General features: G+C 51.7%; 1 protein-coding gene across 1 annotated transcript; it reads left to right on the top strand.

The window, feature by feature from the left end:
- Positions 1-4,354: 4,354 nt before the first annotated feature.
- Positions 4,355-9,687, top strand: CNGA2 (cyclic nucleotide gated channel subunit alpha 2; the record flags this gene model as incomplete). Its single annotated transcript, XM_081222010.1, is given in 7 exon segments — positions 4,355-4,464; positions 4,686-4,778; positions 5,316-5,486; positions 6,478-6,585; positions 7,876-7,982; positions 8,281-8,504; positions 8,506-9,687. Coding segments are annotated over 7 exon segments (1,995 nt in total).
- Positions 9,688-16,082: the final 6,395 nt, after the last annotated feature.

The raw sequence follows: 16,082 nt of genomic DNA, 5'->3' as shown, positions 1-16,082 counted from the left end.
GATTCTTTTTCAGATTCTTCTCCCATGCAGGTTATCACTGAGTATTGAGTAGGGTTTCCTGTGCTATATAGTAGGTCCTTGTTGGCTTCTGACTTGACTAACTGGGAGAACAGCATTACCTTTGTTGAGTTGCTGACGAGTACTGGAGGATAAGGTTTTGAGGGGAAGATCAAGTACTCGGTTTTTGACATATTCAGCCTGAGATTCGACATCCAAGTGGTAACGTCAGGGAGACAAACTGCAGTTCAGGAGAGAGGCTGGGAAGTTGTCATCAGTGTACAGGTGTGTTTAAAGCCAGAAGACTGGATGACGAAGCGACAAAGAGAGAAAAGATAAGGAATCTACTCAATCACTGAGTTCAGGACACTCCAAAGTTTAGAATCAGGAAAGAGGAGGAGGTTTCTTCAGAGGACACTAATAAGAAGTGGCCACTGAGGCAGGAGCAGAACCAGGAGCATGGAACCCATTATTTCAAGAAGGAGAGGGTGCCCAACTTGTGTCAAACGCTGCTGAGAAACAGAATAGATGTGGACAGAGAATTGACTCTGAGGATGAATTGTGTTCCTGGTTTTCTCTTTTATTTTGGGAGCAACACTGACGTCAGAGACTCTGCCAGACTCATCTTTCTCAGCTCAGCACCTTGTGGAGACCTGGTGCACACCAGGTGCCTTGACCATATGCATGGAATAGATGAATGACTAAAAGAGCACTGGGCAGCGGTGAGATTTGAATGAGCCACAGACTGGAAGGTAGTAGCTCTGGCTTCGAGCCTTGGTTGTATTTCCAGCTTCCTCCTTCTCTTCCTGGCCTTAACATCTCTGAAGGGATCATCATCAGAATGCTTTTAACCAGGGTCCAAGAGACTCCCTGGACCAGGCTGGGGTTTCTATAAAAGTCTTGGGCTGGCTGTTCAACTAGTGGACGACGAGAAGGGAGGCCCAGAAGTGCGCTACGATTGATATTGGGCTTTTTACAGAATTATGGTGCCTTACCCTTGGTTTGTAAGCTTCCCTCCTATCTGGGTCCCCTGCCCATCTCTCTTTTCTTTGCCAACTACACATCTGCAGTATTCCTCACGCAGCCTAGCCCTGCCCTCACACTTGCTTTGTTTCTCCAGTGCATTCCTGCAGCAGCTATTGCAAACTTTCTGGCCTCCTGCAAGATCCGCATCTACCACTGCCTGATGCCTCTGAAGATGAAAGCCCCTCCCATTTTGCTGAGAATGCTGGGGATTGGCATGAGTGAGCTTCTTGACCTGTCTCTCACTGTTCCCCTACCCCCATCTAACATGTCTGCCTATCACTTCCTTCCCCTCCTGGCCTGTTCATCAGGGACCCCTCCCCTCTGCATTCTTCATAAGTCACCTCTCACCTCCTCTGGTACCTGGACCCACGCATTCTATCCATCTTTCATGAGCTCCAGCCCTAACCGGGGTTGGTCACAAGCAGAGATATTTTCACCATCCCTCCTCAAAAACCTTCCACTTGCTTTACCATCTCCTTTGTGTAAAAGGAGTCTGAAACCCTACAAACAGTCTTCTCTACCATCACTCCTCGAGGCTGCTCTTGATGAGGTCACCAGCGAGGCCCCTAGTGTGCGACGCAGGGCCGCTCCAGCTCTCATCTCAGGGGGAAGAAGAGTCAGGCTCTGCCGGCAGCCCTGCTCTCCTGATGTGGCCCTGCAGGCTCCTCCCTCCCTGAGACTCCATCTCCTGGGGCCTGTCCTCCGCAGTCTCCTCAGGACTCTCCCCTCAGCCTTGCTCTCATGCTATGGTGGGGTGAGGGGTGACGTTCATCCCCTCTCAGAGCTTGAACTGCCAGCAAGCCAGGTGGTGTCCATGTCTCCCCTCCAGTCCAGACCCCAGTGAGCGCTGGGCTGGTCAGAGTCTGCTGCAGCAGGCCTGGAGAGTGACTCTGAAAGCTCGAGACCAGGCCGGGGCCTTGGGGACAGAGGGCAGTGAATGGAAAGATTTTTGACACTTTGTCGGGGGGACAATCAACTGAGAACGGGGGCTGCTTGGAGGGGATGAGTGAAGGTTTTTGGCCTGGGTGACTGCGAAGAGGACAGGTCCCTTTCTGAGTTGGGAAATTGGAGGAGAAGCTGATTTGTAGGTAAAAAATGTCAAGGTCAGTTTTAGGTAGGTTGGGTTTGAGGCACCTCAAAGAAGAAGGTGTCCAGCAGGCAGCTGGAGATATGGGTGGGCAGCTTGGAAGAGACGCCTGGGTGGGGACATAATGGTAAGCCAAGTCTGGGACTGGATGAAGTTTCCGGAGCAAACGCGCAGATGGGAAGCACTGGCCTAGCTGCCTGCGGGCTGGGGATAGCTGCCTACCCTTGTTCCCTGGTGAGAGGTCTGAGGGGGCATTTCTCGTGAAGGGGCATGTGGGTGGCAGAGCATGCAGGGCAGCCAGACAGAGGGAAGAGCCTGTTCCTGGCAGAGAAGGAGCAGGGATCATGGGAGAGGAATCTGTCTTGGTGCCAGAAACTTATAAAGGGCATAAATGTTGTCATGTGCCCCCAGAGCTGTCCCTCTTGTGGGTTCAGTGCCACTGCTATTGGGGATGGTCAGTAAGGAGAGGAGGGGTCCAAGTGGTGGCAGGCAGGGCCAACGCTGGCTCTCTATCAGCAAGAGGCTGTCCCAAGTCCTCGGCCTGGTGTTTGCAGCCTCCCTGGGGGGCCTTGGACTCCTCTGCCCTATTGCTGTAAGCATAGCTCACTCTGTACTCCGGGTCCACCCTCCCACACCAGGGACCCCTCCATCCCTGCAGTGAACTTGACCTTCACTGCCCCTCTTCTACCCCTGCCGTTCATCCCCTGAAAAGTGCTCTAACGTGTTCCACTCTGGGCCTGAGTTCCAGCCCCTCTTCATCTTCAGGCTTCCAGGAGGCCAGCACCGAAACCTGATCAGTGCAAGAGGCCCCAGCTTTGTTTGCATTGCCTGGAACTTTCCGTCTCCATGGTCAGCTACCTCTAGGGTTCAAGCAGGGACTCAGGGATCCAGGTTCCTCTCCCTCAGGTTCCCTCATTAGCATCCTGGTGCCACAGTCCCACAGAGAGAAACAGGCGAGTGGCTCTGAGGCTGCTTGTTATTACCACTCACTGCAGAGCCTGAGGTGCCTGCCATCGCCATGGTGATGGCTTCAGAAGCTGGAGCAAGCTTGGGGAGGGGGTTGGGACGATGAGCTCCAGCAGTAGGTAATCCGCGGGGCGTGCTCATCATTTCTGACCAAATCTGGTGGGGCATGCCTCAGCAGGGAAGCGCCATCATATCCTCCCTGACCCCATGCAAAACACATGGTGGATCACCATCTCCTGTCTCTCTTCTGGATTTTTCCCCTCAGGATGCTTTTTCTCAGTCCATTTTGTGGATGACTCCTCCTCTACTCAATTCTTAAATGTTGGGGTTCTCCAGGATTCTTCCTGCGTGGCCTCACCCACTTGTTCTCCCTCACTCCACACACCCAATCCCCTCCCCCTTGTCTCGGGCTTCATTGGCACCGTCTTCTCCAGACTTCTCCACTCTTGCTCCCCCTCTAATCCAGTCTCCACCTAGCAGTCAGAAGGATCTTTCTCGAATATAATGCTGTCCTTGTCATGCTCCTGCTCAGCCCTGACAAGGCTCCCCATAGCCCAAAGGAGAGAGTCCTGATTTGGACCACTGCCTATAGAGCCCACGGGAGCCCTCCCTTCTCTCCTCCTCACTCCTTGCCCCATCCACCGGGCTACCGTTTGTTCCTCAGCTTGGAGGTGCCGGAGAGAATGTGATCAGAGCAGAAAAGAAGGATCCCCAGAGTCACTGCCCCTGGTGAAAAAGTCAGTGAGAGGTAGGACTCCCACCTGAGGAGAACCAGAGAGCTGGGGGTGGGGGCAGGTGGCAGCTTCTTTGGGCCAAGGAGATACATCTCCTCCCACAGGGCAGGAATTTGGGGGCAGTGGCTAGTTTGGAGGTGCCCAGCAGCTTAAGCCTGTGCCAGACAACAGAAGATGGCTTAAACAGTTTCTTGTTTTGTTTTGTTTTAGCTTTGTTAGTTCATATGTCAAAAAGTTCACTGAGGTAAAAGGAAAAGAAACACATCATGCAGTTCAGCACTGTTTGCCTTTGAAATTACCTATGGGGGTGGGAAGAGCACCATCATCTCCTGGGTGCTTGGAGCCTGCCACGTTGGCGATGCAGATGCCCTTGCCCTGCACTGCCACAGCGATACCCAGGGGAGCTGGGGTTTGCCAAGTGGGCCCCGGCTCTGTTCTCAGTGCTCACCTGAGGCCCTCCTGCCTTATATGGGTGCCAGGGTGTTCTGTGACCTTCCTCTTGGGCCTCTCCCTGGCAGGTGAGGGTCCTGGTTGTACATGGAAGATGACAGAAAAAGCCAATGGAGTGAAGAGCTCCCCAGCCAATAACCACAACCATCGTGCACCTCCTGCCATCAAGGTCAATGGCGAAGATGACCACAGGGCCAGCAACAGGTGAGTCTGCTGAGGCTGGATCATTACAGAGGTGGTCTTGAGGCTGCGACTTTCTCCCAACTGTGCCTCATTGTCACAGAGTAAATAATCTTTGGCTCAAGGACAGCCTCTAAAAGGACGACGGGATTTCTAGGCATCTCCCGGGAGGGGAGAGTGCTAATAGGAGACAAAAAACAAACAAACAAACAAACCCTTGGTCACCCCTGCTCCTTCCTCTGCAGGCCACAGTCTGCGGCCAACGATGACATCTCCTCAGAACTACAGAGGCTGGCAGAGATGGATGCCCCCCTGCAGAGGAGGGGTGCCTTCCGCAGGTGGGTTTCACCACTGCCCTGCTGCAACCCCTCCGTCCCATGGGGCCTGTCAGATCATGGGGCCCTCTCCATCCCAAGGGGCCTCTCTATCAAGACCTCTGGGAAGCACTGTCAATGCTGTCCTAGCTCAACTTTTTCTCGGGAGGAGGCTCCTGTGAGCAGGCTCGGAGTGGCAGTGCAGGTTCCTCTTCAGACTTGCCTGTGGCAGTGTTGGGAGGAGAGATGCTTCCCAGTGGAAGGGTATAGGTAGAGGGCTCCCAGGTCTCCAGCCCAGAGTTGTAGGCCCCATGGGGAAATCCGGAAGCTTGAGCCAACCTTCCTCCTGACCTGTCCTGCCTTAGCATCATCTCCATCTTGCCCCAGAGACCCCCTGTTTGTTCTTCACAATCGACAGAGATGGCACCTCCTACAGGAAGTCTTCCCAGACTAGCCCCTTACCCCTCAGGCTGCTGTGCTGGGAGTCACACCCGAGCCCCTTCCCCCTGTCCTCGGCGCAGGTCCTCTCTCCACAGTGCAGTTCTCTTCTCACCTCTCTAGGATTGCCTGCCTGGTGGGGGTCATCAGAGAGTGGGCCAACAAGAATTTCCGCAAGGAGGAGCCCAGACCTGACTCGCTCCTTGAGCGTTTCTGTGGGCCTGAGCTCCAGACCGTGACGACACAGCAAGGAGATGGCAAAGGCGACAAGGACAGCGAGGGCAAGGGCACCAAGTATAGCTGTCCGGCCTGTGGGACTGGAAGGGCTACCAAGCATGCAGTCGGAGGGTGTGGCGGGGTTTCTCATACCACAGCCAGGGGCTGACCAGGGCCTATGTCCTCTCTAACAGCCAGTGGCCCACCTGCCACAGGAGCCCCTGCTGGCTTTTCTCACCTTAGCTGCCTCTTGCCGGCTGTCCTCTTGCTGCTCATCTGAACGTGGGCAGGGAGAGGGCTCAGCCAATGGTGCGCCAGCCCAGCCTGGGTTCTAGCGGTCAGTAAATACAGAGGAGGGTGCATATAGGGAATGCTGTGGAGGGGATGCCAGTACCGGTGCCCATGTGAGCACAGGGGTGGGTGTTTGAAGAGGCCATGCTGGGGGCTGCCTGGCGGGAGAAGGCCCAGGAACAACTGAGCAAGACAGAACAAGCGGGGAGGCCAGAGAAGGCGGAGCTGGAGGGTCTGTTCTTTGAGGAATGAGTAGGCGACTGTGGATGTCTGGCCAGTAGGGGAAAAGAGCTCTTGCCAAGGCAGGACACAGCATCTGGGAAAGTGATTTGGGAGCTGGAGGCCGGGGACTAAACAGGGAGTGGGGGCGGGGGCGGGGACAGGAAGCACGTGATGCTCGCTTGCTTGGAGTTCCCCTCTCTTCCCTGGAGGGATGTGGGAACCGGCCCTGAGCCCTCATTACCATGCTGTGGACGTCCCTCCCCAGGGCCTGAAGCCCGCCTCAGTGAAAGCACTACCCCTCATGGGCCCCCTGGGCAAGAGACCTCCAGAGGACAGAAGAGCCAGTGGGCCCATGTGGGGTCTCTTCGCCCACCAGGCTCTACTCAGATGCACAGTGCCAGGTTGTGGCTTCCTGAAAAATGAGGCCCTAAGACAACCCGTCCCTCACCCCACATATACCCTTAGGTGTTGCTTTTTCAGGGTCCCCTGTCTACTGGAAGCTGGGCTGGGGCCACACTGGGGAGCTAGTTCCCAAGCCTGGCCTCTGTCTCCTCAGGAAGAAATGTGAACTATTTGTCTTGGATCCAGCTGGGGACTGGTACTACCGCTGGCTATTTGTCATTGCCATGCCTGTCCTCTACAATTGGTGCCTACTGGTGGCCAGGTGAGCAGGGGGTGGTCTGGGAGGGTGTGGCCAAAGCAACCCAGTCCCAGCTGTGGACACAGAGCTCACCTCAACCCAGCCCTCTTTCTGGATTCCCTGCTTGCCAGTGCCCCCCCCCCCTCTTCCCTATTAACCCCCAGCTCCTTCAACCCCACCCCGATTTAACATGCTGCCAAAAGCTTCATGTCTATCCTTTTCCTGGTGTCTGTAATCTCTTCCTACTTCCTCATCCACACCGATACTGTCCTAGGTGAGGCCGGCCCCCTCTCTCCCTGGGGCAAGTACAACAGCCCTGCAGCCATTCCTTACAGACACTCTTGCCCCTCTAATGCATCTTCCACATTTGAAACTAGCATGGTTGATAGAAACTGGGATTTCATGATGTCAGGCCTTCCTCACAAACCTTTCAATGGTCCCTCATTGTCCACAGGATGAAGTTCAAGAGCTCAGCGTGGCCCTCAAGGCCCTCTGGACCTGGCCCTTCTCTCTAGTTCCACCTTCTGGACATACCCCAGCCCCAGCACTCACTACTCTTGGATCAGAACATGATGTTTCCTCAAGAGAAAATTCCCTTTCCCCATTTTCAACCTATGGAGATTCTTCTTGCAGTCTCAGTTCCGAAGTCATCCTCCACATGTAGCTTTTCCTGACAGTGTTGCCCCCCCCCATCCCCTACCTCAGTCATTCATTCAGCAAGGATTTGACTGAGCACCTACTGGGTGCTAGGCTTAGTGCTCAGGGCTGGGGACAATGTGGTGAAAAAGACACACGTGGTGTCTGCGCTCCTGGAGCTCTCAGGCTAGTGGGGGACACTGACAGTGAACATGAACAAACCAATGCCTGAGATGAGTCCAAGGACCAGAGGCAGGGAGCTACCAGAGAAAAGGCACTCAGGGTGGACCTCTCTGAGGAGGTGGTACCTTGGCTGAGACCTCAGTGACAAGAGGAAGTCGGCTATTTAGATGCTTGAGTTTGGTGGAGGGAACATTCTGGGAGGAGGGAACAACAAGGTGCCAAGCCCCTGTTTCAGGATGGCTTAGTGTGGCTGGAGGGCTTCAGGTGAAGCACCAGACAGGCTTTGTGTGCCAGGGGAGGGGGCTGGGTTTTATTCTAAGTGTAACCAAGTAGTCAGAGAATATGTGAGTATGTGTCTTCTGGGCAGCGGACTGACTGTGATTCATCAGTGCCTCTGGTGGCCATCCCAAGCCCTGCTCACAGTGGGCAATCAGTTTGGGGACTTCAGGGGGCCTTGGCTAGCTTTTGGTGAAGCCCAGCCCTGTCTTCCTGCAGAGCCTGCTTCAGTGACCTACAGAAAGATTACTACGTAGTGTGGCTGGTGCTGGACTACTTCTCAGATGTGGTCTACATCGCAGACCTCTTCATCCGATTGCGCACAGGTAAGTGGATAACTGGGATGTGCAGGAAGGCCATGGCCCATAAGACCAAAGACTTGGATCCAAATTCTCAGGAAGCTATCTTGGCATGGTGTTAGCCTCAAATGTTTGTCTGGGACACAGGTTGGTGGTGATTTGGGGGTGATCTCTTAGGGTACTTACGGCCAGCCATGCTCTGAGTTTCCTATACCCCTCCTTGGGAAAGAGAGCTGAGTGATCACTTTGTTCCTTGCTGAACATTAGTCTACCAGGAGGGACAGGCCTGAAGGCAGAAGTGATACGTTGGCTGTGTCTCCACCAGGTTTCCTGGAGCAGGGGCTGCTGGTCAAAGATACCAAGAAGTTGCGGGACAACTACATCCACACCCTGCAGTTCAAGCTGGATGTGGCTTCCATCATCCCTACAGACCTGATCTATTTTGCTGTGGGCCTCCACAGCCCTGAGCTGCGCTTCAACCGCCTGCTACACTTTGCCCGCATGTTTGAGTTCTTTGACCGCACTGAGACACGCACCAGCTACCCCAACAATCTTCCGCATCAGCAACCTGGTCCTCTACATCTTGGTCATCATCCACTGGAATGCCTGCATCTACTACGCCATCTCCAAGTCCATTGGTTTTGGGGTCGACACCTGGGTTTACCCCAACATCACTGACCCTGAGTATGGCTACCTGTCTAGGGAATACATCTATTGCCTTTACTGGTCTACACTGACCCTCACCACCATTGGGGAGACACCACCCCCTGTAAAAGAGGAGGAGTATCTATTTGTCATCTTTGATTTCCTGATCGGTGTCCTCATCTTTGCCACCATCGTGGGAAATGTGGGCTCCATGATCTCCAACATGAACGCCACCCGGGCTGAGTTCCAGGCCAAGACCGATGCTGTCAAACACTATATGCAGTTCCGAAAGGTCAGCAAGGAGATGGAAGCCAAGGTCATTAGGTGGCTTGACTACCTCTGGACCAATAAGAAGAGTGTGGATGAGCGGGAAGTTCTCAAGAAACTGCCATCTAAGCTGAGGGCTGAGATAGCCATCAGTGTCCACCTGTCCACACTCAAGAAAGTGCACATCTTTCAGGATTGTGAGGCTGGCCTGCTGGTGGAGCTGGTATTAAAGCTCCGTCCTCAGGTCTTCAGTCCTGGGGATTACATTTGCCGCAAGGGGGATATTGGGAAGGAGATGTACATGATCAAGGAAGGAAAATTGGCAGTGGTGGCTGATGATGGTGTCACTCAGTATGCCCTACTCTTGGCTGGGAGTTGCTTTGGAGAGATCAGTATCCTTAACATTAAAGGCAGCAAAATGGGCAATCGACGCACAGCCAGTATCCGAAGCCTTGGCTACTCTGATCTCTTCTGCTTGTCCAAGGATGATCTTATGGAAGCTGTGACGGAGTACCCTGATGCCAAGAGGGTCTTGGAGGAGAGAGGCCGGGAGATCCTGATGAAGGAGGGATTGTTGGATGAGAATGAGGAGGCAGCCAGCATCGAGGTGGATGTGCAGGAGAAGCTAGAACAGCTGGAAACCAACATGGAGACCTTGTACACTCGCTTTGCCTGCCTGCTGGCTGAGTACACAGGGGCCCAGCAGAAGCTCAAGCAGCGCATCATGGTTTTGGAAACCAAGATGAAGCAGAATAATGAGGACGACTACCTGTCAGATGGAATGAATAGCCCCAAGCCAGCTGCTGCTGAGAAGCCATAATGGCTTGGGCCCAACTGCCTCTCCAGTCTTGGCCTTGACCCCGGAGGCTAGAAGAGTTGTGTAGGTCCCCACATATATATGCATTATCCCCATGTCCCCTTGATTTCTCCCAGAAGCCTCTCTGTCAGCAGGTTTTTGACTCAATCATCCAGAAGCCCTTCTCCAAGTCCAACTAACAGCCCATCTTGTGCAGAGTGCAGACCACGTTTGGCTCGGCTTCCAGAAGCTTCAGCCTGTCCAAGTTTCAGGAAGGAAGAGGAGAGCAGCATCTCTCTGGGCTCCTTTGTACCTAGTCACCACCCACTTTGTTCTTTTCTTTTTAAAAAAATTTCTTTTTAAATTTTTATTGGAATATAGTTGATTTACAATGTTGTGTTAGTTTCAGGTATCAGTTATACATATACATATACATATATCCCCTCTTTTTTAGATTCTTTTCCCATATAGGCCATTACAGAGTACTGAGTAGAGTTCCTTGTGCTGTACAGCAGGTTATTGTTGGTTATCTATTTTATATACAGTTCACTTGGTTCTTTTCTAATATGTGTTCTGAATATCTCCATTTCCCTGCATGAGTATGTAGTTCAAGCACTGGCGGCAGACACTTAGCACTGGTCTCAGTGTCTGTCTTTCAAGGCAGACAAAAATATGAAGGGGGGAGGTAGGAGGTGCTCACTCCAAGTCCTGCTCTGTTGATCTGTCTGCCTGTCTGCCAACCAGGACTGCGACCCCTGAGGTCTTCTCTAGACCAGGGGGATGATGATGCTCCTGGTCTCGAGTCCATTCCAGAGCAGGGAGTGAGGAACTAGCAGTGGGCCATCAGGCAGTGCTGGAGAAGGTGGTGGGCAGGAGCTCTGGTCATCACCTCTCTATGCAGAGCATTTTTGAAGAGGCCCTGTGGCTAGTGGTGGGTGAATGACTCTTCAAGTTAACATCTGCAGTAGAGACACTTACAAGTTAATAAATTCCTTTGAACTATATGTGGTTATTGCTCCACGCTGCTAACATTCTCTCCCTTCCTACCTCAACCCCTCTCTTTTCCCCATATTTCTCTTTTCCCCTTACCCGGGACTCACTCCGCCTGGAATCCCCTCTGCTGTCTTCTGTTGCCTGCCTAAGCCCTACTGGTCCTTCTGGACTCAGCTCAGGTAACAACTTGTTGGAGAAGGCTCCCTTGACTGAACCGGCTCCCACACTAGGCAGTCAATCACCCCCTCTCTAGGCTGCTCGCGTGTCTCTGTCCTGGCTCTTTACCACACTGGGTGGTCCATTTTGATGGATCCAGTTTCCAGACTGTGGGCTCTTTGAGGGCAGGGCCAAGGCAGTCTCCTTCACTGCTCTGTCTGTAGCCTTGGAGACATGCCTGGCACAGAGGAGGAATTTGGAGAATGTTTATTCACTGGGACAATAAGTGAACACACCAAAACACCTATGTTTCCATTTGCCAGAAGCCATGTCTTTACAGAAACACCGGCTATGTCTGAGGATTTGGTGAGGATCTCCTGAAGGCTCAGATACTTGAGTGGGTACCACCAGATGATCAGGAACCCCAAGGACAAGTGCTAATTAGTGGGCAGGAAGATCTAGGTGCAGACTCAGATGCCTTTGTGCATACCAGTTCTCTCTCTCTCTATCTCTCTACTAATTGTGGTTCAGTACACATAAAATTTACTCTCTTAAAATTTTTAGGGCTTCCCTGGTGGCGCAGTGGTTGAGAGTCTGCCTGCCGATGCAGGGGACGCGGGTTTGTGCCCCGGTCCAGGAGGATCCCACATGCCGCAGAGCAGCTGGGCCCGTGAGCCATGGCCGCTGGGCCTGCGCGTCCAGAGCCTGTGCTCCGCAACGGGAGAGGCCACAGCAGTGAGAGGCCCGCGTACCGCAAAAAAAAAAAAAAAAAAAAATTAAATGAACGGTTTGGTAGTGCTAAGTACATTTACACTGTTGTGCAGCCAATCTGCAGAACTCTTCAAACTGTGAAACTGAAATTCTGTCCCCATTAATTAACAACTCCTCAGTCTCCCTCCCTCCAGCCCTGGCAATCACCATCCTACCTTTTGTCTCTATGAATTTGACTGTTCTAGATATGTTATATAAGTGGAATCATACAGTATTGGTCCTTTTGTGACTGGCTGATTGCACTTAGCATAATGTCCTCAAAGTTCATCGTGTTGTAAAAGGTGTCAGAATTTTCTTCATTTTAAAGACTGAATAATATTCCATTGTATGGATAGACCACATTTTGTTCATCCACTCATCTGACAATGGACACTTGGGTTGTTTCCATCATTTGGCTACTATGAATAATGCTGCTATGCACATGAGTGTACAGATGTCTGTTCAAGTTCCTGCTGTCACTTTTTTTGAGTATATACCTAGAAGTGGAATTGCTGCAGCATATAGCAATTCTATATTTGACTTTTTGAGGAAACGCCATACTGTTTTCCACAGTGACTACACCATTTTACATTCCCACTAACAGTGTGCAAGGGGTCCATTTCTTCACACCCTCACCAACACTTGTTGCTTTCTGCTTTTTTTTTTTGACAGTAGTCATCTTAATGGGTGTGAGGTGGTGTATCTTTGCAGTTTTGAGGTTCATTTCCATGATGATTATTGATGTTGAGCATCTCTTTGTATGCTTGTTGGCCGTTTGTTTGTCTTCTTTAGAGGAATGCCTATTTAGTTCTTTGCTCAATTTTCAGTTGGATTATTTGTTTTTTGTAGTTGTTGAGTTGTAGGAGTTATTTATATATTCTGGAAATTAACCCAAAGCAGACATATTATTTGTAAATTTTCCCCATTCCATAGGTAGCATTTTCAGTCTGCTGATCGTGTCCTTTGATGCACAGAACACTCTAATTTTGTTGTAGTCCAGTTTATTTCTTTCTTTCTTTTGTTGCCCGAATTTTGGTGTCACCATTCATTTTTATTGGGATTCATTCTTCTAGCCAGACTTCTTTTTAAATTTAATGTAATTTCTTGGCCTCTTCCCTAGCTTGTAGTAATAAATCTTAGTCAGGGGAAGACTTACTTGGAGAGATCTGGAACATTACCCGTGCCTAGGCCCTGGTCCCTGAGAGTGGCAGAGGTAGGGAGGCAGCATTCGTGATAGGCCAGTGTTCTGTGTATGCTCTCGCTTTTGGTATGGGACTGGAAGAAAAGGCTTTAAGCCCCTTCACTTCCAGAAAGGCTAAGCCACTAGGAGGTAGAAGCCTTGGAGAGCAGCCAGCTGCTTGCCCAGACTCTCACGGCTAAGGCTGCGCTAAGGACGACAGTTTCCACCATGTGCTAGAACCGCAAGTAGATGTTAGTTCTGTAGCCCTAGGATGGCACTGGGCCCAGAGGCAGGGGGATGACTGCATTGAAGAATGTTGCCTTGGTTTCAGCAAGAAATCTGCAGCATTTCTCCCTGGAGCCTGGTTCACCTCAGTCTAGCACCAACGGGTACATGACTTCTAGTCCACGTCAATCAGGTGAACATTGTGTCTTGGATATGGTTTTCCCAAGGCCAAAGCAGGTGACACATCTGGGTCACATGGGGAGCCCACTGGTTTGAGACGCAGACTTCAGGGTTCTCAGCTCCCACTCTCTCCTTGGCTTCCCTTTCCCCAGACATCCTCGAGTTCAGTCACCGCTAAGTTTTTGTGGTGCCTCAAATGCCTGTGTTCTCTTAGGCTTCTAGGATTTTCCTCATGCTGTTCCCTCTGCATGGATCACTCTTTTCTGCCTTTTCTTCCTCTAAGACTCAGTTCCTCCTTCTCTCAGCCCCACCACAGCCTTCTATGTGAGACTCCCTTGCACACTGGACTGCCAGTGTCTGTTTGGCAATTGGTCTCTTCTCATCTAGACACAGTTTGTTCATTGAGAAGAGGATGAAGGAGTAACAGCAGGACTATCCGTGCAGCTTGGGGCGTGTGAGTGTGTGAATGCGTGTGTGCGTGCACCAATGTTAACCCCTGTGTGGATGCAGCGTGGACGCCTGAGTGAGCACGTGGGTGTCAGCCTAGGCGGACAGTGCTTATCTCTGCGCCCTCCGTCAGCCTGTCCAGCCACCTCCTCAGTTGACTCTCTCCCTCTTGTCGCTGGCCGCCAACCCCGCTTCTCTCCCATAACTGGCTGGAATATAAAAAGTACATTTTCCATTATGGGTCATATTTATTCAGCACAGTCTGATGTTCCCTGCTCTTAATTTTAAAATGATTAAATTGGAATATTTTTTCTTTTCCTCTGAAAATACCCACCGAAGGTAAGTTGCCCTATTTGTATATGGTCATCAAGTTGCATTTCTCTGCATTGGTGAACTTCTATAGGAAACAAGAGCCCTTTCTACCGCCCACCACTTTCCCTCCCCTTTCGGTCCGACCCTCGGTGGCCCCTGCCTGGCTTGCAGACTGCCGGCCCCACCTTGGCCCAGCCTGAGTCCCAGACTCAGCACCATCTATCTGTCCCTCAGTCTGGAGCGTAAAGCTAGTCTGACATCTTGCCCCTTTCTCCAGGGAGAGGCCAAGGCAGAGGGTCCCCCTCTTCCAGAAACGGGAGCTGGGAAGCCCCCAGTGCACACAGACAGGGAACCCGGCCACCAGAGGGCGCTTGGACCTAAGGAAAGGGTGGTGGGCTCTGCTCTGTGAACCCCCCATCCCCAAGCAGAGGGCTGAGAAGGGCCATGGAGGCAGCTCGGTGGCTACTTACAGAGCCTCAGTGAGCTGTGGGACCACGTCTCTCTCCCGAATGCCCTGCTGTGATCCCTTCAAATGCCCTCAGATATTCCTGCGTGTCAAAGCCAAATGGCTCAGTTCAAGTCTGTGTATGCTAGATGCCCAGACTTGGCTGGGTATGGAGGAAATGTCAGGGTTGAACTGCAAGGGGACCTGGTGGTTATTATTTTAATCTGTATTCAGAAAAAATGCTACTAACCCACAAAACACTTGATGTTATGGATATTATTCCTTAGCATGGAGCTAAAGAAAAATGAGAGCCGATTTAAGGTTGATTTAAAGAAAAGAATTATGTAAATAACTATTCCAATGGCCCATGAAGGTAGAGCACGGATGATGGTGAAATATCCAAATGCCTACCTGACACCACCATGGCGTTTCAAAATGAACACCGTCATAAAACACCTCTTAATTACTTTTCTCCCAAACCGGCTCCCTCGCATCCTCCCCATGTCATCCATGGCACATATACCTTTCCAGTTGCTCAGGCCAAACTCTTGGAGTTATCCTGGACTCCCCTCTTTGCTTCATCCACCATATCCAACCATCCAGGAAACACTCTCTACTTAACTTTCAGAGTAAAATCAGGATCCATGCACTTCTCCCGCCCCCACTGGCCTCACCCTGGTCCAGGCTGCCACCAGCTCTCTCCTGGAGGGCTGCAGTCATCTCCAGACTGGTGTCCTTGTTCCCACCTTGCCTCCCTGAAACCCTCTCCACCCAGCCATGGAGGTTTTTAAAAAATGAAAATCCTATCACATCACTCCTCTGCTTAAAACCTCCCAGTGGTTTTCTATTATTCGTATAATAAAATCCAAACTCAAGACATGGTCTCCAGCTCCCGTGTGTTGTGGCCTTGCTGACTCCTCTCTCCCCCCGCTTCTCTCTACCCCAGGCCCTCCAGTCTCCTTTTAATTCCTTGCACACTCATGCCCAGCTTCTTCCTGTTTTGGTGCCTTGCCCCTTGCTTTTCCTCTGCCTTGATCCCTCTTCCTTTGGACCTTGCTGTGGTTGGCTCCTTGTCTTCGGGGCTCTGAAGGGGCCCTTGCTGAGATCCACATTGAAAACAGCTCCCATTTGCTCTGTCACGTTCCGTTTGATCACCCTGTTTGATTTTCTTTAGGGCATTCATCACTCTCTCATCTTTTTGTATATTTGTTTCCCTGTTTACTGTCTGTTTCAAACCCCATTTGACTGTCCACACCCCCGAGGCAGACATTATTGCTGGTCCCCTTCCTGTCGCCAGTACCTCTAGCGGCCATTAGTCATCACAGTGCTCTTTACATGCTGAATGCCTGTAACTCTCGGCAGGGCTGGATCCCTCCCCCCCCCCCGCCCCCCGCCAACCCTCATATGCTCTGGGCATGCTGCGGCCACATAGGACTCATAACCCACTTGCAGCTGCCCCAGAGGGAATTCAGCTTACACACACTTCCTCCCTCAAATTTCTGCCTGCAACATCCTTCTCATCCTTCAAAGTCAGTCCTAATGCCACCTCCCCCCAAAGCTTTCTTTGATCCCTTACAAGCAGGTGTAATGTCCCTGTCCCCAGTGCTCATCTGTATTTGTGTCTTTTCTTCTCCTTGCTCCTTGCGGAGAGGTCTGTGTGGAATTCATAATGCCCTCCCCATAGCTGAGGCTACTTGGGACCGGGGGTGTGGGTGGGGGCTTGGCCCCATA

The sequence above is a fragment of the Mesoplodon bidens genome, assembly GCF_964165515.1.
Source record: "Mesoplodon bidens genome assembly, chromosome: X".
Lineage (NCBI taxonomy): Eukaryota > Metazoa > Chordata > Mammalia > Artiodactyla > Ziphiidae > Mesoplodon > Mesoplodon bidens.
The sequence above is the reverse complement of the archived record's forward strand: the minus strand, read 5'-3'. Positions and strand labels throughout refer to the sequence as shown.